At 37.3% G+C, this 26,367-nt stretch overlaps 2 protein-coding genes across 5 annotated transcripts; one reads left to right on the top strand and one right to left on the bottom strand.

Annotated features, from left to right (window-relative positions):
- The first annotated feature begins 1,039 nt into the window (after positions 1–1,039).
- Positions 1,040–7,788, top strand: dnaaf3 (dynein axonemal assembly factor 3). 3 transcript variants are annotated; one of them, XM_065259054.2, is made up of 12 exons: positions 1,040–1,349; positions 4,914–4,996; positions 5,189–5,301; positions 5,489–5,582; positions 5,771–5,931; positions 6,001–6,177; positions 6,269–6,391; positions 6,525–6,647; positions 6,935–7,145; positions 7,243–7,357; positions 7,453–7,527; positions 7,625–7,788. In XM_065259054.2, the coding sequence occupies exons 2-12, from the start codon at positions 4,915–4,917 to the stop codon at positions 7,761–7,763; spliced, it is 1,413 nt and encodes a 470-aa protein (XP_065115126.1). In that variant the 5' UTR covers positions 1,040–1,349; position 4,914; the 3' UTR covers positions 7,764–7,788. The 3 variants fall into 3 exon arrangements, with proteins under 3 accessions (XP_065115126.1, XP_065115125.1, XP_065115127.1); XM_065259053.2 differs by lacking the exon at positions 1,040–1,349 and adding an exon at positions 4,523–4,665; XM_065259055.2 differs by lacking the exon at positions 1,040–1,349 and adding an exon at positions 4,523–4,665 and having other exon boundaries at positions 7,466–7,527; positions 7,625–7,759.
- A 680-nt stretch (positions 7,789–8,468) lies between these two features.
- LOC135740402 (carnitine O-palmitoyltransferase 1, liver isoform) lies at positions 8,469–25,812 on the bottom strand. 2 transcript variants are annotated; one of them, XM_073813114.1, is made up of 20 exons: positions 25,549–25,812; positions 24,517–24,611; positions 23,716–23,858; positions 22,805–22,944; positions 22,125–22,296; positions 21,912–22,013; positions 21,183–21,320; positions 20,858–20,935; positions 20,567–20,674; positions 19,161–19,248; positions 18,190–18,385; positions 14,564–14,752; positions 14,363–14,468; positions 13,950–14,066; positions 13,016–13,180; positions 12,710–12,838; positions 12,459–12,614; positions 12,132–12,245; positions 11,672–11,764; positions 8,469–10,416 (listed from the first exon to the last, which is right to left on the bottom strand). In XM_073813114.1, the coding sequence occupies exons 3-20, from the start codon at positions 23,854–23,856 to the stop codon at positions 10,291–10,293; spliced, it is 2,358 nt and encodes a 785-aa protein (XP_073669215.1). In that variant the 5' UTR covers positions 23,857–23,858; positions 24,517–24,611; positions 25,549–25,812; the 3' UTR covers positions 8,469–10,290. The 2 variants fall into 2 exon arrangements, with proteins under 2 accessions (XP_073669215.1, XP_065114806.1); XM_065258734.2 differs by lacking the exon at positions 24,517–24,611.
- Between the last annotated feature and the right edge of the window lie 555 nt (positions 25,813–26,367).

The following is a 26,367-nucleotide window of genomic DNA, read 5'->3' as shown; positions in this document are numbered from 1 at the left end:
GTTTGATGGTACAAAATAAAACATAGCGCTTTTCTAAGCGGATTTAAAAGAGTAACTATATTTTATGGCGTAATAGCACTTTTGGGAGTACTTCGACTTGGCGCAGTAACACCCTCCCTCTCCCATTATGAGAGTGAGAAGGGGAGCGGACCATCTCTGAAAAGTCCGCTCCCCTTCTCACTCTCATAATCAGTAGCGCCTCACTGCAGAACACGACATCCAGGGAGCGGGGTTGGATTTAGATCCAGGGGCGGAGCTGGATCCCGATCCAGAGATCCCATTGGTCGCCAGTTTTACCACAAGACACGTCATACACGTGTTGCTGCGTTACCATTTCCGCATTTAGTCGTAACTAAATTAAGTTATTATTTTGACATAAAAACTAACTTTACTTATGACTACAATAAAAGTAGTGCCTTTAGGGTGAAATGTAAGTTTTTTGCTATAATGTTTTGGAGTATAACATTTCGAGTAAGCCTACTATGAGTAATCTTACCACATGCAGTTTAAGACCTATTAATGGATACAGTATTAATATGCATAATTATTAAAATATATAGGCTATGGCATGTTATTTAGAAATTAATAAATTTAATGTTTATCTTGTATGGACTTTGAACTTGTTTTAACGCGTCTTTGCTTACAGCCATTAGGAAACAGGTTTCCCTCGTAGATGGTTTACATTTTTTTTTTATTTGCTAATAAAAGATATCAAATAAATTTGTTTATATATTTACTCGTATAGGAATAGCTGTGTAATAAGTGGGATAATGTACAGATAAATCCCTTCAATGATATCAAACTGTCGGGAATGTGTCCTTACCTCCTCTTACACCTAACTGTGATACTTTCTAAATTATGAATCTTTCTCAACTATATTATTAATCAAACGTACACTTAAATTGATAAGAGCAAACGTTGGTGACCACAGGTTGCAACTAATTGCGGGCTGCAACAACGCAAATATACTGGTTCATTTGGCGGAACAAAGTATATAAAGTGGGAGGAGTTGGATCTAGATCCAACCCCGCCCCCTGGATGTTGTGTTGACTTTTCAGGCGAGTCGAAGTACTCCCAAAAGTGCTATTACGCCATAAAATATAGTTCCTCTTTTAAATCCGCTTAGAAAAGCGCTACGTTTTATTTTGTACCACCAAACTTGCTCGTATAACTACTCGTCTTAAATAGGAAAAACGTTGATGTGTTTGGTCACTTCTAACTTTATCTCTAAATGGCAGCATTGAATGAATGGGGCTAAGCTAAATGCTATCGTAGCGTCGCAGCGCGCTCCAGCGCTTACGTGCACACACACAGATGATAGAGGGATGATTCAACAGTTCTTAGTTAAGGTAATAACATATTTTAATATTGAAAATGAGTAGACTATTCCTTTAATTCTATTATTAATATAGTTAATCGTTATTGATTGTGCAGACAATCTTTAACACTTAGTTTACGTCTAGTCCAGTGCGGATATTTAGAAATTAAAAGTACAGGGAGTCATATTTTTGAAATGACATTACAACAAATTTACAATTAAGGAATAAAATGAGGATTAAATGAAATAACATGCTTTGCCTTTGACTAAACTGAAATGACAGATACAGTAACTAAACATGTTACTGTACATTAAAATGTAAACCAATAATGTAAACAAATATTTTACTGTAAGTTCTTTAATTATATGAAGAGTTTCGTTGCAAAACGAGATAAATCCATTTTTTAACATTTTTGTCAAAACATGTTTATTATTATGTTATGTTATTAATTTGTTTTATGGTGCTACCCAGCTGGGTAACACTTTACAATAACAGTACATGAATAATCATGTACTAATACATAAATTAATAATCAGTTTAATATGAACTAATGATGAGTTAAGCTATTTACTAATCAATAACTAACCGTAACTATGTTATGAGTCATATGAATTCATGCATGAATTACACCCACCTTAACTACACATTTATACATGTTTGTTAGTTAATGCATTAACTAACACTTTGCGTACTCCATATCAAACAAGCTCTCTAGAAGAACGAAAATAACTTTTGTTAATGCAAAATGTTTAGGTTTGTAATGCAAAACTGTTTATATATTTGCTCCTGCAGCTGAGCTAAAAACATTGAATGGCACTGGATTTCTTGCAAAATTTACAGTTAACCTTAATCATTAAATGTGCAATTATGGATTAATAATTAAAATTAGTTCCACTGCTGCCATTAAGAGTGACAGACGCTATTCTTTCTAAATTTAAATCAGTGTTAGCCTACAGACGATGGTTATTGTGTGAACTGGCTCGTCTTAATATCAAAATGCACATACAGTATTTGTTTTGTTCTTCTTTTAAGCCATTATTACCCCTTCCAAATGTCTGACTAATTTTCACATTTGCTCCTCTCCTTAAAAACCACCAAAAATTTGGATTTTGATGAGCTGAATTTGTATAGAATGTGTAATTGATAACTTTTTAACAGTGTACCCCTCCAAGAAAAGTCATTGTGTAGTACACAATAATACATTAACAAGTCATTAATTTATGTTAGTTTATGAGTAGTTAACGATGAGTTAATAATGATGTGCCCCTTCAAGTAAAGTCATGACCTAATCATACATTAACAAATCATGAATTTTTATTAGTTTATGAGTAGTTAACGATGAGTTAGTAATGATGTGCCCCCTCAAGTAAAGTCATGACCAAATCATACATTAACAAATCATGAATTTATGTTAGTTTATGAGTAGTTAACGATGAGTTAGTAATGATGTGCCCACTCAAGTAAAGTCATGACCTAATCATACATTAACAAATCATGAATTTATGTTAGTTTATGAGTAGTTAACGGTGAGTTAGTAATGATATGCCCCCTTAGTAAAGTCATGACCTTATCATACATTAACAAATAAAAATATAAGTTACCCAGTGGCGGAGGCAGAAAGTGTTTTTGATAGGTGGGCATCTATACATCTGCGGGCCAGAAAAATTCACATACTTTTTTTAACTTGCGTTAATTGGGAAGATAAAATGACTGTGTTTTTTCCGTCAGTTTTGTACATTTTAGATGGAATTACGTTATTCAAGCTAACTGTATACCGTCTCTCAAACAGAAGGCTGCATCCTCCGGAGGTCGGATATGCAGGCAGCATACGTCATTAAGCTTGGTTTATTTCAATTAAATAAGCATAACATTCGCAAGTCATAAGCATATTACAACGATTTACGATGAACTATTTAAGCATTGAGCATTTATTTAGCTAAACGCCCGTGGCTTACCTAAGCACTGGTTCTGAAACATAGAGGACCCAGAAGCAAAAAATATCAACACTGCTTTATTGAAAATCAACTTAAACAGTCCAGTCAGGCCGTCGAGTCCCGAGCCACCAAGAGCGAGTTAACTTTAGTGTTGCTGGTGTACACCGTTTTTATTTAGAAGTCTTTTCTTTACCACAGTGATCCACACGTTCACACGAATCTGCTTCTCAGTGCAATCTAACCTACCGCGCTCTCTTCAAACCCGCCTCTTCCGCCCTAGATGACAGCAGCGATTGGTGGACGGAAAGCAAGACATTACCGTAATAAACCATATATTGCCAAAAAGCGCAATTTGTTTTCTTTAGGAGCAATTCTAATTTTTTGATAGTTCAAATGGTTGAAGAATTATGGTTTGAATGAAAAAACATAATGTTTTCCATGAATCTGATTGGGTGGGCAAGCTGTCAATCCACCCGTAGATCCGCCCCTGGCTGAACGCTGATCCTGATACAATACGAAAAATTAATTAAACAATAATTAAAATAACATCAAGATAACATTTTAATAGCTTTCACAAATAAACTGGTATGATTGACGGTTTGATGGTCTTTATATGAATACTATACATTTGGCATTGTGACTTTGGTTAATATTTGTCATTTCTGAGGAATAGTCAGAATGATTTTAACTGAAATATTTTGACAGCGCCAAAAGCAGCAGACCACAAGTGTAACGAGCGGACAGCCTGTTGTAGGCCGTAATGTTTACATCCACCTTCCTTTTGATTTTGCAATCTACATTGACAAGCACACAAAAATAGAGAACAATTAGCTTACATAATAAAATACTTTAACTACCTGCTATCTTGGTATTGTGAGCACATGAATTTGAAAAATATCTTTTGTTTCTAAAATTATAAGTGGAACATTTTATGCATCTTTATTTGACCTCAAACAAAGCATCAGATCCTGCGAACCGTTGGGAACCACTGTTCTAGAGCATGTTTGATTTCGGTTACCCAAAGTGTTAATTAATGCATTAACTAACAAACATGTATTAATGTGTAGTTAAGGTGGCTGTAATTCATGCATGAATTCATATGACTCATGACATAGTTATGGTTAGTAATTGATTAGTACATGGCTTAACTTATCATTACTTCATATTAAAGTAATTATTAATTTATGTATTAGTACATGATTATTCATGTACTGTTATTGTAAAGTGTTACCTTCATATTTATTTACACTGTAAAACTGATATTTTAAGTTAAAAAAATGTCAGCTGTTGCTGTAAAACTTGGCACTGCCACAAGGGGGCGAACTCGGACAGTTGTGTTAGCTGCTTGATTGTAGTTGCTTGGCAACCGCAGTAAAACTTCAGCGCGTGTTTACACCGCGAGAGAAAAACAGGTGAGTTTAACGGGGTTTAAGTACATAACTAGTGTATATGCTACATTCTATAACTGATGCAACAGAAAATTTGTGTTTGTTTTAACGGACTAAATATTGCGATGAAGTTAAGCAGTTTAGCGAGATGCCAGCTAACCATACACAAGTTCTCTGGATTGGGAAATAGTTATAAAAAGAAGAAAGCAATAGTGAAAGTGTTGATATTCTCAGACTGTATTATAATAAAAATAATCATATTATTTCTGAAGAATGAGCGCGGGGCGGAGTGTTGAAGGTGCTGGATGTGTTACATGGTGGGGATTCGGACCTGCACGAGACCTGCTGGGCTCAGGTAAACAATTTTAGATCGAATATAATAAACCATCACATATCTGACTAAACACAATAACCATTGCATATCAGTAATAAGGAAGAGCTCAAGCTATGTAATGTTACAATTTACATATAACCTGTAATATATTACATCTAATAAATAGACCATTCATGTAAGATATCTGTGTTTATATGTTTAAAATACTTACAGATATACACACAATGAAGTCACAAGGTGAGCTGAATATTTTGGTGGTTGGCAGTGGAGACCCCAGACACGTCCTAAAAACCATCAGTGGAATGAAGGAGACTGACAGCTTACATGTTAGTAATTCTTTATAAACACATATAATGCTGACATCAAAACCAAACACAACAAACAATATTATGTCCACTAACATTTTGTACATAAGTACATAATAATTAAATGAAAATAATTAACTATGTGAGCACATAATCACCTTATCACACATTACTCTATGTTGTGCATGTGAATGTGTTAATGTTGCAGGTTTGGGTGATAGAGAACAGCATGGAGGTTGTTGCCAGACAATTACTACTGATCTACCTGTCACTTCTGAACCCTGAGACCATGAGTTTACACAGTTTGTACTCTACTGTTTTTTTTTATATATCTATATACAGTATCACGAGCAGATCTGGCCTTTAATCAGCATTGTTTCCTGTTATAAATCTAACTTAGACAACACTTTGAGTATATTCATGTTTGCATACTCAGATAATATTAAATGTTGCTCTTGTGTTGGGTTTATTTTGTGTTTTATGTTTTCAGAGAAGACAGAAGTGTTTCTGGAGATCTTTGGGAACTCTGAGATTCGCAGCGAGACGGAAGAGACTTTAAAACACACAGCAGCTGAACTCACTCTCTCCATCACAAACACACTCTCATCTGACTCAAACACACATCCCTGCCTTGATACAAGCCTACTGAAGGTCCATTATACATTCAATATTTATATTCAAACTAGTTTAGAGATATTTAAACCTGTTGTTTTGTGTTAGTTTAAAGAGAGAGATGATTTGCTCCAGATCTTTAAGTTGTGGGAACGTCCCCCTTCTGTGCCGGCGAGCGTACATAAGGTTTGGGACGCCCGTGTTCGGCAGCACCTGGGAACTCGGTATGACTCACGACAGGGCTGTTTCGACTGGGATCTCACTATGAAACTGCACCAGAGAGGGGTATGTAAAAATACTGTGTCATTATTGTACACCTGAAAGGTTATGATATCAGGACCTTATGATATCAGGATCTTATGATTTTCTCTTTCAGTGTGGGATCATTAACAAACATCAGTATGTAAAATGGAGAGAAAGTGGTGTTGCCTTTGAGATGAGAGAGGGGTTATATCAAACAGCCAATCAGAGCTTGCTCTCAACACGAGTGTTCAACAATGTGAGTTGCATCAAATTTTACCTACAAATCTCTATGATAGTTTGTTGTGTATGGCTCATGATGTGTGTGTGTGTGTGTGTGTGTGTGTGTGTGTGTGTGCGCGTGTGTGTGTGTGTGTGTGTGTGTGTACCAGAGAGGAAACAGGGTTGCAGTTAGAGGATTTTGGGGTGATATCGTCTCCAGTCCATATCTGTCCTTCGGCATAGAGACTGAAGATAAAGATCTGCTAAAGAAACACAACAATCAGCATGTAAAGGTAAAAAAGTTCAGATAAAAACTCCATATACAATTCAAACTTCACACGCATAAACCTCAAAGATATTACAATGTACGTCATTATAATATTGATTAAAGTAACATAAGTTAAAGTGTAAAAATCTAAAAAAGGAGATAAGTAAAAAGGTAACATGTTGTTCCTTCTTTAAATCTGACACGTGTTCATGCCCACAACTATAACATGTATTTACAGCTAGTAATTCACATTGTAGATAGTTCAATGTTCATTTTAAGTTTTACCTTTCTCTGATCATCTTTGCTTTACAGACTGCTCAGGATATTTCTGAAATCAATGTCTTGGCGATGTTTGAATGTCTTGCCAGTAGAGGGCGATCTCCTCTAAGTAAAGATGATTCTAGCATCTCTAGTACCTGTAATCCATCAACGGATGACCCAATAACATCAAAGGAGAAAGACCCAAATGAAGCTGTCTCTCAAACTCACACAGAACTGGAACCACAGATATCACAGCCACATGGTAACATCATGTTAAATAAATACATATAAACAGTGAAATCCTGTAACCATATGAATATCTGCTGTACATTTACTTTTGCTTCTGTGTGTTTTCACAGATTTGATGAATTTAAATGGAGTAAAGGTCTCATTTCTGTCTCCAGACTCTCTCACCAAACTTCCTCTTAAAAATAGATACAGAAACCTGTTTAACACCATCTTCTGTTCAGCCAGGTAACCCATCAGAGACACAATAGAAACCACTGCACTAAACTAGATTCAGTAATGATAACACACACTCTCTCTCTCTCTCTCTCTCTCTCTCTCAGTATGGTTCATCAGATTGATTCATCTCTGAGACAGATTGCAGCACCCGATGCTGTTCTGGTTGTAGAGATGGCAAAGTAAGTCTCTCATCACACACACATACACACAAATAATCCTTACTCTGAAGAGTATCTGTTTCAAATATTATACATCTGATCTTCCTGTTTTCTTTAGCTATCTGTTGGACCTCTCAAAAGAGCAGGTGTCAGGTTTTGTTGAGAGAGTGAAAGAGATCGCTGGAGAATCCGGTTTCACATTGAAACAAAACCAGAGCGATGATGTCTATTCAACATTTACATTGAAACAGGACTGAACACCTGTACAAACTGGTGTCAGTAAAAAAATGTATCACCTACATTGAATATGAATAAAAACAATCCAGTATTTCAGTTTTTTTAATAGAGATTTGTTAATGGAACTATACTAATTTAAACTTTTGACATTTATATTTAAATCTACTAAGTAAATAATAATCTGTTAATGGTTATATATTGTGTATTTTTTATTTTGTGCCAGTTACATTTTTCCTCCATCAAACAGAAAAGGAAACATTTAAAGGTATTAAATTAAAATACTGAAGGAGGAAGAAAATTAATAAAACTGAACAGTTGGTCATGTTAATACAATGACACAAACAACCAGACCTGTTATCAGGGTTCAAATTCCCTGACTAAAAGGTTGAATTTCCAAGGCCTATGTTCAGGATGTCGTGAGCCTGGATAATGTTGTGTACATCGTGAGTTTATAAAAATGTAGCTTAAATGCGTGAAATGAATAAACAGTGCAACAAACAGCTGTTGAAATTGTAGTCAGCTTAGGCTTGGACGTCACAAGTTAACAACCGGACTACATTTTGATAAATGGAAACTAAAATTTAAAGCAACAAACAAAAATCCTTCATATTCCACTTGGACATAAAATATATTAAATTCCCAGACTTTCAATGTCTGGAAAATACCTTTTAACTTTCCATGATATTCCATGACCCGTGGGAATAATAACACCACAAACACACGTGTGTGCTTAAACCATTTTAATTAAAAAAGTGAGCTTGTCTTTACAACTTTCCAATCAGATATAACATGTAAAGGAATGAAAGATTACCAGAGAGAAAGAGTAAAGCTTTGCAATACACAGATGATCTGAAACTGAATCAGAGGAAAAGACAAGCAGACAGCGAATACAGTACTGGCCCAGAACAGAAGAGATCTCTGGATGAACATTCATAAGACAGATGAGGTAAAATATTCGCCTTTCCAGACTAACATCAGCACAAACTCTTGCATTGCTATTGTTTTCAGTTTCAAGTTAATAGAATAATAACAATAGTTATAAACGACAACAATATAAAACATATGTGAGGTTTAAACTCAAGTAAGATATACAGCATAGGGTGTAAAAGCATTATTTCGTAGTAAGATAAGACTTGGATAATACATAGTAATATTCTCACAATGACCATATCTAGGAGTTGTGAAATCAAAAAATCGAAAGGCAACTTCATAACAATGAGTAAGTGCCAAATAAACAAAGCTGAATGCCTTAAGGTACAGCTGCCAAAAGAACGCAGAATGAAACCAAAACTGAAAGGTCAGGAAGCCCTTACCAAGATTTCATTCATCTACGTCTTAATAAAGCAACACTAACATGATGTGTGTCAGTGGTACAGCAGCGGGCGTAACAAATTATTTATTTAATGCAGATTGTGTTTTGCAGGTTTTTGAGGTTATTGATGTACGTGAACCAGCAGTGTGGTTTTACTATAAAATCTCAAATCAGTCATCACATATCCTTCACAAAATATTAACATTTTAAGTGCTGTATGAACGGACGGAAGTGGTTTAAACATTTTTGTTAAATGTCTCTTATCTTAAACTGATTCATTCAACTTTTAGTTTGTTTGTTGCCTTTTTTGTACCACAGTAAACAGGAATTATACCTCACATTATAGTTAAAATAAAAATCTGAGATGTTAACAAACATTTATTAAAGTTAATGCGTTTCCTCCTTGGGTGTTACTGGCTTTTAATGCCATTAAACTTTTTTTGCTGTAACATAATCAACTCAAACTTACTAAACACAATGAATAAGTATAAAGTTATTGGGTTATTTGACTTTATGTCAAAGGTAAATAGCACATTTAAATAATAACGATAAAAAAACACTATAAAACGAATGTCTTAGTGAGATCAACATGCCACAAAAATCAATCATATTCACACTGCAGTCACGTGTATTATTCTGAGTCATAAGTCACTGTAACCCATAATGAAGTTCTGCTCCAGGTTTCAAGTATAATTTCAATCGAGCTTAACATGACCCGTGATGTGATTATAACTGTGTAACAGCAGATTAAAGTGCCTTCATCAGAACATACAGAGGTGAAACGGCAGTGTGATCCTGTTTATACTTGCGAGTTAGATCTTCATCCATTAAACACTCATTATTCTTGTGGTAATATATGCATATTACTAAATCACTTTAAAGCTTCATATAAGAATTAGGGGCAAACTGAATCTAAGTTATCCAGGCAACTGGCCCTCATACGGTTAGAAACATCTTCCTCCACTATTCAACTATAATCTCACTTCTTTTCGCTTTTAATGACGAAGCAACTTCCACCATTGATACATTCTTATGTTGTTCATGGCTTCATGGCATCGATGCATTTTTACATAAGCATGGAATGTAGGGATGCAAAATTGTATGATTTATACATGCATTCGACAAACAAACACACACACACACACACACACACACACACACACACACACACACACACACACACACACACACACTTATATGACCTTCTGTTTTCTTGTTGTAAATCATTTCCACCCCTACAGGTCTTTTTTGCTCTGAAAGTGGTTCTGCTCAGGTTTGGATGGGTCTGACTTTTCTGGTGACAGCAACTTCAGGAGGTCTTTCATGGCTTGAACAATCTGGGATCCAAACTTATGCGAGTCCTTAAATAGAGAAGATGTGAATGCAAAAGATTAGAACTAAATTAGTATATTTTCATGTAAAAAAAATTCTTTTGTAACGCAGTACAGCAATTAATCATTCAAGCTTTTGTTTTAATTCAAAACGGCAATAAAATTTTGTTACTAGATAGCCCCACAGACAAATATTATTGGCCACAATTTTTCACTGATAAATAACTAAAATAAAGGACCTTCGTGTCATTATTTGTGGTCGACCGATATGTTTTTGTACAGCCGATGTGGATATTGATAAAGCAGTATGGCCAACTGGCCGATATGAGGCAGATATAACACAAATGTAATTACAGTAAATGAGAGACATGTTTGTTATGCATAGGGCTGCAACTAACAATTATTTTCATAATCGAGTAATCGGGCAATTATTTTTTGATTAATCGACTAATCGGATAAAAACAATCATTTACAATCATTTTCTCCCCTTATTAAATCTAAGTAAGTGACTAAGTTAAGCTGTTTACGAGTGAAAGTGTACTTTGTGTGTATATATATATATATATATATTAGTAAAACATCTTTAAATGTCACAATATAAATAAAAAAACGAATTGAGACCTGGCACCCCTGCAGACCTAGCAACACTGCTTTGTTTTTAATACAAAGCTGATAAATGTGCAGCTCGCGTTGAATGAAGAAGTAATGCCTGATTTTGAGCCCACAGCTCGCGCTGTATGAAGCGGACATGTGTCCGCGCTGTCCATTGGTCGTGCCAGAGCATGTGACAAATCGATAATGAGATTCGTTGACAAAACAAATTCTGTTATTGATTTTTATCGGTTTTATCGATTAGTTGTTGCAGCGTAACATTTATAAAAATACCATTTTAAAAGTACTTAAAACATAATTACAAGACACAATTAATGTGGATCTAACATCTCACGGTACTGTTTGAATAAGACTTTGCTGCACACCACGAGTGTTATTGTGTAAAAAACAACATAACGTCACGTTAAAAAGTGAATAATGTTGGGTCAATTTACTGTCTGTTAAACTTTGGTTTTACATCTAAGTGTCTTTTTATTACAAACAACAAATAAGTAACAGAAAAACTGACAATACCAATTATAAGATAATATATCCAAATACTGGTCGATATATTAGCCACTGCAATATATCGGTATATCACTAGTCATAATGACAGGAAATATTTTCTGATTGACTTAAAAAAAAAATCAAGTTGCCTTGCTAGCACTTTTAAGGGAAAACTTAATATACTAACAGTTTGAGGGCAGGAGAACTTGCTGGAAATATGCAAGTTGATCATGTTTTCTCCAATGATGATGTAAGACACGCCATAGCCATCATCTGCCACCTGTCAAGAGCACACCAATTCGAATGTTTAAGAGAAGCATGTGCATTATAATTAAATGTAACTGATGAGTAAATTGTAAATTAGGGCTGTCAAAAGATTACTTCAACTGCATACAAAATAAAAGTTTGTTTTTGCATAATATATGTGTGAAATTATTTTGTATATAAAAAAACACACACATGCATGTATATATTTAAGAAACATTTACATATTTTAGATTATATATAAATAAAAAATATATACATAAATAAACATTTATATACACACAATACACACACAAATATACTATGCAAAATTTTATTTTGTATGCAATAAATTTTTTTAAAGCCCTATTGTAAATATATAAAATAGCACAAATTCTGCTCACTGGACCAAATCCTCCACCACAGGTTGTGTATTCAGGGTGATTAACGAAATCGAACAGCTCCACCTGCTGGAGAGGAGTCTGACTGGTGGAGAGACGCCAGGTTTCAGAGAGAACCTTAGGAATAAACATATAAACATTACCAACACATATTACATCAGAACATTTTAGAGACAGACAACTAAAAAGGCATTTGGAGATAAGCCAGATAAGCAGACGACTCCGGGCCAGATCCGCCTCGACTTCGGTGTGGATCTGTCCTGGAGTCGCCTGCTGTCTGGGAAAGGATCAAATAATATAAAACATCTTTATAAAGATAAATTCACACACCTCCTTGAGAAAGGGCGACTCCTCTCCCAGGTATTTGGAGACGATGTAGAGGCAGAACAGGTGTCGGTCTATCCCTGCACCCGTCATAGCCAGCCTGTAGAGATTCTGATGCTTGTCAGCCGCTGTACGGAAAAGACGTCTACACACCTCCTTACTCTACACGAGATGGAGAGATTTTTAGGTCGTGAAAATTTCGTTTATATTTTTAGGTTACACATGCATACATTTTAAAGATTGCAGGCATGCGTTACCTCTCCATTCTCAAATGCTTTGACAAAAGCACAGCTCTCAATGGTGCAGGAACGAACAGTTTCGGTACGACCCTCGCGAAACAAACGCGTCATAGATGCTTCATAAGTCTGAGAGAATGTGCCTCGATTCTGGATTGAAGGAGGAACAAGGAGAAAAGGGAACATTGTATCTATGATTCATCAATGTAGCTACATACAGACATGGATGCGTTAAAATGTTCCTTCTTGTGAAATTTATTTATATTTTTTATCAACTATTATTGCAAACAAAGTACTCAAAATTATGAAATCATGTTTTAGTGTTACCCTGTAATATGCCAGCTGTAGGGCGATCTGAATGAAGGCATCAGGACTGATTTTACACTTCTTGATGGCACCTTTGCCAAATTCTTGTATGGGGTACACATGAAAGTCGATATCGTCGGCCAGAGCCTGCGCCACGGTGAGAGACTTCTCCACACGCTCCTGACACTGAAGCATAATGAAAACATCAATTATTCAGTGGCTCATTAAGTGTCACTATATACTGTACAGAAAGAAGGTAAACATTGGGACATGTTCAGGGTTCCCACACCACTGAAGTTAACTTCAAATTCAAGGACCTTTCAAGGACTTTCCAGGTCTAATACCCTCAAATTCAAGGACTAAATGTGTGGACACATTTCAAGTGAGAGCAAGGTTACATCGTGTTACCTTTAAAGATACATGTTACAGTTCCCTTTCGAGGGAACTCACGCTGCGTCACTACGGTCACACTTTGGGGACGCCTCCAGGGGTCTGAATGTGTATATCAAATCCAACCAATGGTGAGGCTTAACGACAAAGACAGGGTGACACGGGAGCCAGGAAGTACATCGCTATCTGAAATATTGCCAAAGATGGCGTTACAGGGACGCAGGAAGTATGGCAAGGGAGACGCAGCGTCTCGTTCCCTAACAATGCAAAAAGCATTTTGGTATGAATCAACATTCGCATACAGAAGATATAAGCATTTAAGGCAAACAGTTTAGTGTGTGTGCTTAAAAAGTCTAGAATTTTTATGATATTATCCTACACTACACAGGGAATAATATGGATTTTTTTTTTCAGAAAACTTCTTGCATATAATAGATTCAAGCACTTTCAATGATCTGTATCTATTTTCAAAAACTTTCCATGGCCTTGAATGTTTTCCCCCAGATTCACAACTTTCAAGGATTTCAAGGACCTGTGGGAACCCTGCATGTTGCTGTGTTTGCACCTGCGCAGGTATATCCCAGGTGAGTCGCTGAGGCCGCAGCAGAGATGGGTCCACTTCACCTTTACAGTGACCTTCTTCATTATAACCAAGGTGGAAACTATCTGTAGTCATCACATACTGAGAGAGAGAGGGAGAGAGAGAGAGAGGATGAACATCTGCTGTGATCATAAGAGGTTGTGAGTGATGTTGTACAGGATTATAGAGGTTTTACAAGTTGCTTTGGGGCTGCTAAGGAATTTGAAATTGTTATGTGGTTGCTAATATGTTACGAATGGTATTTATGATTCCAGCCGCAGGTAAACAGAGCCCAACCCAAGTATTTATGACCTGCTCGGCCAAATAATGTGACACCCATTAAGTTACGCTTATTAATATTTATGGTTATGGGTGTGTTGTATGTGCAGCAGTAATACCTCCCACAGGTGAGCCATCACAGGTGCATCAGCCCAAGAGTGTTCGGCATTCAGGCCGTTCTTTCCGTTCTTATAAATCACCACAGTGAAGGACTTATCGAACCACCTGATACACGGTGAGCATTTTGCATACAGGTAAATGTTGTGATTAAGATGACATGCAGCACTTGTTATGCAACTATTGAACAGTTTTGAACCCACCTGTCGTAGCACTTGCCGTGTAACAAGGATTTGGCATACCGATCCAGATTACCAGCTGGGTCGTCTCCCATCATGCCTTGCTCATCGTCGTCAAGGGTAACAAAGAACGCCGCTTTCTCGATACAGTCCAGGGATCTCTTATTCACCCCCGAGCTGAAAAATTCCTTCCTGGCCTGAGCCCAAGGGATTCTGGGAAATAAAATGAAAAACACTGAAGCACTGGGTAGTAACCTATATCTGTGGGATTTAATTGCTCTTACATTTTAATTGCACAGTGTCTGCTTTGCAGCCCATTTTAGACCACAGACAGACTGCTATTTTTATTGACCAACCACAGTTTTGATTAGTTTTTGTTAAGGGTGTGTATGAATTCAAATGTAAAACAAATAACATTTTCTGGTGTGATGAACGTGCTACCAAGCAAAGTTGAATGTGTGTCAAAGGTTTGATGTCATCATGACCCTGACAACCTTTAGCAGAATCAGTGAATAGTTTATCATGCAACATGGAAACATGGAAACATGACCTTGTTCACCACCAGCATACTGATAAAAAGTGTGTAGTGTGCATGAAGCAGAACTCTAAATGTCCAAGGGCAGCCGTCTGTTTAACGTTAAAAAAAATTAAATGTTGGAAAAACGCGGACCTGCTTTAAGGTTAGTCAAAGTTATAAAACACATAAAAAGCTCGGATGTAAAACCCTCTAAGTGATATACATATATCCTCAATAGAATCAGCTATGTCTGGTTCTCTCTCAAGCAGGGTTTCCACACCTTGGCTAACTTCAAATTCAAGGACCTTTCAAGGACTTTCCAGGTCCAATACCCTCAAATTCAAGGACTAAATGTGTGGACACATTTCAAGTGAGAGCAAGGTTACATTGTGTTACCTTTAAAGAAACATTGTTACAATTCCCTTTTGGGGGAACTCGCGCTGCGTCACTGGGGTGACACCTTGGGGACGCCTCCAGGGGTAAGTGCGTCTGAATGTGTATATCAAATCCAACCAATGGTGAGGCTTAACGACAGGGTGACGCGGGAGCCAGGAAGTATATCGCTATCTGAAATATTGCCAAAGACGGCGTTACGGGGACGCAGGAAGTATGGCAAGGGAGACGCAGCGTCTCGTTCCCTTCTCAGGGAACAACAGTTACATACATAACCAGAGACGTTTTTATGCGTCAAACACAACTATGCATAAAAAGCATTTTGGTATGAATCAACATTAGCGTACAGAAGATTTAAGCATTTAAAGCGAACAGCTTGGCACGTGTGCTTAAAAAGCCTAGATTTTTTTATGATATTATCCTACACTACATTTTGGATTGGATTTTTTTTCAAGAAAAATTATTGCATAAGATAGATTCAAGCACTTTTAGTGACCTGTATCTATGTATTTATATTTTCAAAAACTTTCCAGGGCTTTGAATTGTTTCCCCAGATTCACAACTTTTCAAGAATTTCAAGGACCTGTGGGAACCCTGCTTAAGGTTTTTCTCCATAGGACTCCCCCCGCCATAAAGAAGATACATTTGTTTTTTCTCCTAGGAGTTTTTCAACCCCTGGGGATTCAGTTGACATTGGCTTAACTTAGAACTCTTTTCTATACGTTACATTATTACTCCGCTTGCAAGTACGGATTTTTCAGTGTTTTTTTCTTGCTTTTATTAATGTAAAGCTGCTTTAAAAATTTTTTAACAATTGTACAAAGTGCTATATAAATAAAATTGAATTTAAATATAATGCCAAAAGCATTTGTTTAAAGGTGCAGTGTGTAATTTTTAGAAGGCTCTTTTGACAGAAATGCAAAATAATATACAAAACTATATTATCAGGGGTGTATAAAGACCTTTCATAATAACCCGTTATGCGTTTATTACTTTAGAATGAGACCTTTTTATCTACATAAACTGAGGGTCCCCTTACATGGAAATTGCCATTTTGTGCTGCCATTTTTCTACAGAAGGACAATTTTTCACTAAGTTGTCTCCGACAGTGACATGTTTGTCCAGTGGCGGCTACCGTAGCTTCTCTATGTGTTTCAAAAGCGAGGGGTGAGCCGTTGGTCAAAAGCGTTGGTTGCAATTCGAAACCTCACCACTAGATGCCACTAAAATGTACACACTGCACCTTTAATATCATTATATCATTTTTGATGGCAGGTGGCGTTTAGCGACTTTTGCATCCAAGCTCCTCATAAAAAACCCAATTTCATAGACTAAGCCAGGATTAGGCCTTAGGTACATTTAAGTACCTTTCATAAACCTAAAGAATATTAGAAAGAATATTACTGGTGTGCATCTTGACACAAATGTACTGGTATTGATATATTTTAAGAAATGTCAGTGCAAGTTGTTTTCAGTTAAGACAGCTCAAACATGCATTTTAGTCTGAGACTAGACTTAAAGGACTAAACCCTGTCTGCCAAACTGGGCCATAGATGCAGATTCCCAGACAGTCTAATATTAGTCTTACAAAATGTCTTTCTAAAACAGATTTAAATAAAAATCGAGTTATTCCTAGTTTAGATCTCTATAGTCTAGGTCAGTGCTCTCCAACATGGCACCAAGTTGCCCACACAGAGTCTGTGAGTTTCCCGCCCAAACAAATTCTATTAATAGCCTGCATTTTGATATTTATTATTACATATTTCTTCTTTTATGTATGTTAACCTAAAAAAAATAAAGAGTAAGACCAACTCTTTTTTTAATTCATGCCCAGGAAACCAACTATAGGTGCGGTTTCCCACACAGGGCTAATTTTAGTCCTAGACTAAAATGCATGTTTGGCTGCTTTCATTTAAAAACACCTTGTCCTGACTAATTTTAACATATAACGGTGACTTTGTTTTGTCTTAAGATGCACACCTGTAGTGTTTTTTGTAAGGTATGTTTGTAAAAACCTGATATAAATATGGTTAACCTAAACCCTGTCCAGGAAAACCACACCATGACGAATTAAAAGCACGCAAGTACATTTTTACATTTTGCATAAATAATTATGCTTGCTTGTATAAAACCAAGACATGATGCTAGGGGATCAAAAGTGTTTAGTTCACTATGCATTTGCTAATAAGTTCAGTGTTTACTGCATTAGTATGCCGTTTCTATGGTGTTTTAAGTTAGGGTTGCACAATATCTCGTTTCCACATCTTTCAGCAACAGATAAGTCAAAGATGTAGTCAAATTTACATGGTGGTAACAACACAGGTTCAAAGAGTTTAAATACCGCAATCTGGTTGTTTGACAAGAGGTATGAAATACAACACACAACTATTTTCCTAAAGGTGCATTCCCAGAGCTATACAAGAAATACAAGAAATGCAAGGCAGAAGTTAATTCCTCTCGAACAGAGCTTTTAAAAGTAATCTAGCAGAGGCAATTTCTTGTATTTTTTTGTATATCGCAATATAAACCACAGGAAACAAAATATCACAATATGTGTCAGGAAAAGCAGGCTTTTTTAGGTGGTTGCTGGTGGTTTCTAGCTTTCCGGTTACCCTTATCGTTGATGTTCTGTCACTGAACCCTGGCTAGACTCCAGAGAAGCTACGTGTTTATTTAAACATACACTGACTGTGCATGTTTACTTCTCTGTGTCATTAAAGCTGTTGATGTACGTCAGTACCTGTCTCCCGCTGTCAGAGCCGCGAGTTTGGCCTCTCCCGGCGCAGGGGGTGACGGGTCATCCATGATAAGCTGAACCTGATGTTCGATCTCTCTGGGCGACAGCATACGACCGGCGTGATACAACCACAGCCGATAATACCGACCTTTGTGAAACACTGCAACATACTCGCTGTCCTGCCAGTGGACCAGTGAATCTAAATGTGCACACACACACAGGACAAAACATTTCAAATCTTTTATTCGGCACAAATTAATTCTCAATTCGGGTTAACACCTTGCTGCAACCAGATCAAAAGTTGCATTCGAGGAAAGAAAGTGGGTGAGTAAATAATGGCTGTACTTTTCCATTAAGACGAGAAGAGAAACAGAACCTGCTGTGTGGGGTGTTTGTGTATCTGGGTCAGGCTCTGTGTATGTTATAAACCAGGACGGTCCCAGTAGGGGTGTGAGTGTGACTGATGTTTTTAAACTTGTGACTCTAGCAGGAATTTAGCAAACATCACACACACTGATATACGAACTGACGAATATAAAAATCACTTCAAATATGACAATATTACAAAAGTAAAGAGAATGAAAAATATAGATGTGGATAAGGATGAGAAGAGAAAGTGGAGGCCGTGTATTTTCCTGCGTTTTCCACATGAGCTTACTGAACAAACAATGTAGATACAAATAATGATTTGAGTTCATTTTGTTTTATACTGTGGGAAGAAAGAAACCAGGGCGTAATAAGATATATGGGACATACTGAAACTGACCAATCAGAATTAATCATCCAGAGGGACGTTTTATAAATATTTAGTAGATATTGAGAAGATGTAACGCTGTTGTTACACAATATGTTACAAGACTAAACAATGAAGTATCACATAAAAGACAAAAACTTTTAGAAAATTTAGCGAAGATATCTTGACCAACAGCTGAAAGACAAAATTAATCGTGGCACACATTGTGTTTGTGTGTTACCTGTCTCTTCTCCTGGAATTCGTGTGGTGTTGAAAATTCTCTCACATTGAGCCGCACACAGAGGAACATTTAAACCTGGTACACGACTCTGATGGAGAGAAAGAGAGCGAGAGAGAGAGAGAGCGAGAGAGAGATTATTTGTTATTCTTTACAGGCATTTTCCACCCTCAGAATTAAATGTCTACATGTAAACAAAGGCAGTAATGACCTCTGGTATGATTGATTACCATTCTTCACATTATATTAACGTGGGTGGTCATATGTTAACACAACAGGGTTCTAGTGCACAATTTATTAATTGATTTAATGCATTATTTTAAATTGGGTTAAAGGTCATTGCATGCTGCGCCCTCTTCTGGACACTTTTAAAGTGCATTTTAAGAAAAATTTCTCACTTTCATTTCATTACTGTGAATATTATGATTCACGGGCGTGGGTGATCCAAAGCATTTACTGATGTAGATGCCATTATTTAGTACAGGGTTTCCACACCTTCAAGGAATTTCTGGGTCCAATACCCTCAAATTCAAGAACTAAATGTTGGGACACATTTCAAGTGTGAGCAAGGTTACATCGTGTTACCTTTTAAGATACATTGTTACAGTTTCCTTTTGAGGGAACTCGCACTGCGTCACTGTGGTGACACTTTGGGGACGCCCCCAGAGGTAAGTGCGTCTGAATGTGTATATCAAATTGAAGAATTGAAAACACGAAATGGAGTTTAATTTATATGGACTCTAAATGAGGCAACTGGAATGGATTTGAAGATGCAGCAGCATGGAATGCAAGGCTGTAGCTAAAACGTGGAACGGAGTTTATTCTAATTTATTAAAGCATTTCTCTTGTGAAATGGATTTGACTGATGACACTCTGACAAGTGAACAGACATATGGTTTAAATTAATGAAAAAGTGAGTGGGTCCAATATCATTGGTCTTAAAAACTGGGTGGGTCTTGTCCCACCCACATATAATAGTTCTGACGCCCATGTAATGATTGCTAAATATCCTCTCTTTGCAGCTTTCCTAAAAACAATCTGAGAGAACTACAGGTACAGACATGATGTGACTGTTAGAATACACTGAACTTTACAAATAATTAATTTGCTTTCTGTGATATATGACCCCTTGAAAACACACATACACAACATGAGCTCAGTAAACACGCACGTGTCTGTACTCAGCTGAATAAATAAAAGATTTACGTCACATCTGCGGACAAATGCGTCCCTAACATACATGAATCTATCACACAGTCTGCATTACTCATCTAGCTTAACCAAATTCAATGCACAGCTAAAACAAGCCATGCGATCAATCTCTGCAATTGCTCGGGGTGACAGATGCAGATTTACCCCCGCCCCCATCCCTACCGACACCATCTGTCAGTGCTGTAATGTGGACTCACAGGTTTGATTTCCTCCCTGTTGAGCTTCCTGCGGTACAAGAGGCAAGCGTGCAGCGTGTTTCCTGCCCGTGCGGCTTGAATCGGTGTTGGTGTCACGTAAAGGAAGTCCTGAGAATAACAGATGCACATTTATGAGATACTAAAACACTGTGGTTCTGTAATAAGACAGCACTTCACTGATGATGTCCAAAAGGTCTTATCTGCTTACATATGCAGTATATAGGTTTATAACAGGACAGCTCATTGGGTTTGATGCAGATGTATATAATAGGAAGTAAGTAAATGTAGTACCATTCCATAGTAGTTGCTGTTGACCATAATTGGGCCACGCCCCCTCAGGTAGATATACTCCTCCCACCAATCGCTGACCTTAAAGATACAGACACAAGAAAAATTAGCTCTCCTTAAAGAAACACAATTTTAAGAAACTCTAAATGGATATAACAGGGTGCGATTTGCTGGGAGGGATTATTCCCACCTCTGGTCTTTATATCTCCGATTCTGATTAATTATTTTTTCGGAATTTTTTTTTATCCCCGGTTGTTCATTTATGCCTTTAGTTGGATTTTTTCACAAATCGCACCCTGGATATATTAAATGTATTAGATGCACTCACATAATTGGAGGCCCACATCGCTTTGAGTTTGAGGTACCATTGGAGACGCTTTCCCAGACTGCTCTCAAAGTCTTTGGCTAGATTGGTCATCCTCTCAAATTCTGAATCGTCCATCAGCGGACGCACGGATTCCAGGTACTAAAGAGGGAAAAATACTTTAACTAATCTCTTCTAATGCTGCGTTCATACCAGCCGCGGTAGAGGCCTCAAGCGCGAGTGATTTCAATGTTAAGTCAATGTCAATACGGATGACGTGCGTCTGAAGGTCTCTACTGCACCACGCTAAACGCCTCATTCGTGCGTCTAGTTCGCATGAATAGCGCGAATTGAGGGTTGCGACGGGTTGAAAAATTTGAACTGAAAAATTTGGCAGAAAACACGGCATGTTAACCAATCAGGAGCTTACTCTAGTAATGACATGATTACAGGATGGAGGCGGAGTCGCAGAAGCCCCTCCCATGATGCAAATTTCCATGTGAATGTCTTGATGACTAGAATTTCATGTGCGCCTTTAACGCGCCAATGAAGCGAGTAAACTCAAAATGTTCAAGCGGCAAACTAGACACACATTTCACGCCTCATGCGCGGCTGGTGTGATCACACAGTAAAGCAAACGTAAGTGGTCCGCTGAAAACTCACCAACATAAGGTGTTTGTTTTAATAACCGACCTCCATTAGGAGGGTTCACAGTGATAAAGCTTGCGGTAATAATGATGACATTGAGCTTACCCGCTTGACCGTGTCCTTCACCGGGGGTACAGGCAGGTTGGGCAGAGACCCCTGATAGCTGTACAACAGAGGTTGCCTACCAGAAAAAATCCGAACCATGCCCTGAAACAAACAAACGTGTTTGATTTCCATTACTGGTTGGGTGGCTGAAGGTCAGGTGTGTCTGATTCAGGTCAGGTCAGGTGTGTCTGATAATTCCACTGTACTACTAACCGCCCAGATTTTGGTGGTGTTGGACACGTTCCCGTGTTGCTCAAACATCCAGCCGTGGTAGGACAGTAACTGCTTCAGGCAAAGTCTCATGGTGAAGATGAGAGATAACCAGAGGAGCGTACTGAACAACACCGCGGACACCACCGTCCGACATTGAATGCTTAGAGAATCACTATAAAGAAAGACAAGAGTTACATTTAGCAGATGCTTTTATCTGAAGTCAAGTGACATTCAAATGAGCAAACGTCAAAATATCTGACTATGATATTATAGCAGTAAAGCCTTTAATTTATAGTTTAACCAAACACTCATAGGTTGGTTAAATAAATATTAATACTAATATATTCTGTTTCATTGATAAACCTTTTACTGTATGTATCAAATGTGACTTTCACGCTTGTTTTTGCTTTTACCCACAATAAGGTGTGTAAAGTATACACACGCCTTTCAGTTTCATGAATGCATGGGTGTGAAGATTAATCTTTTGTAAAGCTTGTAAAGCGAGTCACACAATGACATAATCTATCAGCGTGTGTCACACAAAACTATGTTCTGACACTGCCGATCATTCCCATTTGTTTTGCAATCAAATTTTTATGAAAGATTCATTAAAATTGTAATTTGCATGCAATCAAATAATATTTGTATAAGATACAGGAGAATAATTCATCTTCTTGTACCTGACTGGCAGATGTTCCTGGATTTTAGCGATGAGACCCATGGAGGGGTCGGAGCGTGTGTACATGGTGGCCAGGATAGCAATGACAACAAACAGCCAGGAGGACGGGCTGGCAGGATACACACCAGTGATCACATTGTTCTGTAAAAGAGAAAGAATTACAAACAAACACAAAAAAATGAGGAAAAAGAGCCATGAGTAGAGTTGTAAAAGTTCGAAAATGTTCAAGACTAGATACTTTCCATGAGAATTAACGGGAATATATGGGAATTAACGGGAATAAACTGGGAATTTGAAAAATTTGCAGAGTTGCCTAAAACATCCCCCTATAATATAACATTCCCTTCAGTTTTCCATGCCTTGACTTCCACAGAAGCAAGTCATATTAAAAGTCATATTAGATTTTTAATCAAATAAATCCAGGATTCTTCAAAATTTTTATTATCTTGCATGCATGTCTGCTTATGACCAAACAAAATGTTTATTTATCATTGTATATGATATAGTTTATATAAACTTCCCTACATTTCCAAAAAAATCCAATAATTTTTTATTAAAGGTGCAGTGTGTAATTTTTAGAAGGATCTCTTGACAGAAATGCAAAATAATATACAAAACTATATCATAAGGGGTTTATAAAGACCTTTTTATAATGAACCGTTATTTTTTATTACCTTAGAATGAGACTTTTTTTTATCTACATACACCGAGGGTCCCTTATGTGGAAGTCGTCATTTTGCGCAACCTCACCACTAGATGCCACTAAAATTTACACACTGCACCTTTAAGTTTTCAATTAAAAATGTTTTCCAATAGAAAGTTTCTGGACATTTACTGAAAACTTTCCACCCCTTTGCAACCCCATCACACACACACAAAATGATGTTTTTAGCAATTTGCAGCGCTCTTTACCTTCAGCCGAACGACTCGTTTTTTCCATGAGCGAAGACCTGACAGATAAACCTGTCTCAGGGCCTGATGGGATAGCTGAAGATCGATTCCCTCTGGAGTTATGGTGAACTGAAACGCCACAGCCTGATGGGCTTCAGCCATTTCTAGATGGAGAAAGACGAGCTTATACAACAGCAGAATCAAATAACATTACAGCAAAGTGGCATTACGCAGTCTGTGATCGCCCATCTCACCTCAGTCTTAAATATGTACAGTATGTTTGCTGAATGATCACCACTCAGTATAAATCTATATATGAGACATATTGCATTATCCTTCATGATCAAAACACTGAATGCTGACACAAACTTTTCTGTTGAGGTTTTCATTTAATGAGGAACTACAGTAAAATTTTCCACATCATGAGCACCATGATACTTTCTGGAACGTCCCAATGAACTCTCATTCTTTCTGCTCTTATATAGTAATAGCATGTGTTCAGACAGACGAGACACATTATATTTATATATATCTTCTACATCCAGACAAGACGTATCTATGGCAACAGTGTCGTTATAGCAACCAAGTGCAAATGGTTCCCTCATCTCTACCTATATAATATTCTGCTTACCAAAACACTGCTACAGTATTTGTAAATGCTCGATGTGTGTGATTACATTAAGTAGCTTATGGTAAAGGAATGTTTACATTGTCAAAGAATTAAAAACAGCATGCCTACACATTTATACACAAAATGTATTTATTCAAATTAACCAAAAACAACAAAAATGTAACTAAATGCATCCTAAATATATTCCCTACCAACTTAAGCTGGTTTTAGCTGGTTTAAGGGGGTCCTCCCAGCCTGGCAAAGCTGGTGGGTCAGCTGGTCTTCCAGCCTGACCTGCTAAGTCCAGCTTGACCAGCTTAAAGACCAAAACACAATCTAAATCACAACTAGACCAGCTTGCTAAACCAGGAAAAAAAAGGCTGGGAGACTTTTTTCAGTAGGGTGAGTACAAGCACAAACGTGAAGTAGCTCATTCATTTAAGTACTCTTAAATGATTTATTAGGGATATTTAGGGTGACTTTTGTCTGTGAAAATAAAAACGTGTCCTAATTCACCTTATTTCACACATTCAAATTCAATTACACTGAAGGAAAAATATGAAAACGAGGAACGGTCCTTAAGACGCACTTTCAAAAGTGTCCATAAGAGGGCGCAGCACGCAATGACCTTTCACCTAATTTTAAATAACGCATTAAATCAATTGATAAAATGCACACTAGAAACCTGTCGTGTACTCATTCGATATATAAATGATAAAAAGATTATAACAATAACATTAAAATGAAATATAACAAACCGTGAGGAGCATGTTTTAGACATCAGTACACGTGCTTGTCAACGTAAATGACAAGAAAAACATTGCATAACAGAGATGTTAATCGTTAACTAATCGATGTTAGTAAATTAGATCAAATATCTAGCGGGTAAAACACACACACACAGACGAAAAAATAAATAAATAAATAACACGCAGCCACCAACTATATATTTGAAAGCTTTATAACAAATTCTCATAAATATCTTTTTAGCGGTTAATACAATCAAGATAGAATGCGTGTAAATCAAGTCTAATGCCAGCGAATAGTAATAGATGTGTATCACCATCTTCTTTTACTATAACCAAGGCCAATAACGCGTGATGGCTCTAGCACATCAGCTACAAAATGCAGAACTACCATCATTATTAAAAAAAACACACGTTTACATCCACACACTTCAGTATTCCGCGATCAGCATGGATCAGATGTGCATACAGTAACCACAAGAAAGCATCGCATCCTACCTGCTGTTTACTGGTGATACGGGTGCACTGGGTGCACTGATGACGGGAACAAAGTGACGGAGCTTCTTTTCCTCCCTTGTGCTTTCCAGCAGCACAAACATAAAATGGGGCTAACAGATAAATTTCGCGCGCATGTACTAATCTCGATATAATATCCTGAAGGCGCGCGGGAATGTAACTGATAAACGTGACTGATACAAAGTATCTTTGGTTCTAGTGCGAAAGAATGTAATAGATACAGCGCGAGGGCGGGAATTAACAAGCGGTTCGGAAGTGCGTCCTGATTGGCCGGAAGGTGGTGACGTTTACCGGCCTGACCAATGGGCGCTGAGTGCGATGTAGAACATGACAGGCGGGCTGGCAAATAATCGTGTAGAATGCGACGCGAGGAACTAGAAACGCTGTTGTGATTGGACGACACCGCCGTCAATCAAAAATTATGCATAGGCGGCACTTAAATCGCTTACAATTTGATCTTGGGCGTGGGATGCAGAGTATATTGTTTAATGATAATGCGTAAGCAAACATTGCGATGAATGAGCAGATAGAGACAAACAATTTGTGTAAATCACCCGCCCCCCACCACATAAAACATCAGTGAGCAGAACTTGAGTTCATTGACATAAACAATCGCTTGGTTGTGTTAAGGGTTTATCCAGTTTAGGATTGTTTATAATTTCATGTCGTATAGATATAAAGGACCTGAAAAATATCCCGCGCTCTTGATCCACTCGCAAGCCTATCTACACTTTTAAAAGCTAACTTACTTATCTTTAAATTTACACACTACATATTTATTAGTCCGTCCTTTTATATTTA

The sequence above is a fragment of the Paramisgurnus dabryanus genome, chromosome 22 (assembly GCF_030506205.2).
Source record: "Paramisgurnus dabryanus chromosome 22, PD_genome_1.1, whole genome shotgun sequence".
In the NCBI taxonomy this organism is placed as follows: Eukaryota; Metazoa; Chordata; class Actinopteri; order Cypriniformes; family Cobitidae; genus Paramisgurnus; species Paramisgurnus dabryanus.
The sequence above is the reverse complement of the archived record's forward strand: the minus strand, read 5'-3'. Positions and strand labels throughout refer to the sequence as shown.

Excerpts from the sequence above, each read along its gene's own strand:
- dnaaf3 (XM_065259054.2), top strand. The coding sequence starts at position 4,915 with ATGAGCGCGGGGCGGAGTGTTGAAGGTGCTGGATGTGTTACATGGTGG. Across the intron at positions 6,392-6,524 it reads CAACACGAGTGTTCAACAAT|AGAGGAAACAGGGTTGCAGT; the intron begins GTGAGTTGCATC and ends TGTGTGTACCAG. Across the intron at positions 7,528-7,624 it reads CTGGTTGTAGAGATGGCAAA|CTATCTGTTGGACCTCTCAA; the intron begins GTAAGTCTCTCA and ends TGTTTTCTTTAG.
- LOC135740402 (XM_073813114.1), bottom strand. The coding sequence starts at position 23,856 with ATGGCTGAAGCCCATCAGGCTGTGGCGTTTCAGTTCACCATAACTCCA. Across the intron at positions 19,249-20,566 it reads ACAGGGAGGAAATCAAACCT|AGTCGTGTACCAGGTTTAAA; the intron begins GTGAGTCCACAT and ends TCTCTCCATCAG. Across the intron at positions 14,469-14,563 it reads CACGGCAAGTGCTACGACAG|GTGGTTCGATAAGTCCTTCA; the intron begins GTGGGTTCAAAA and ends ACCGTGTATCAG.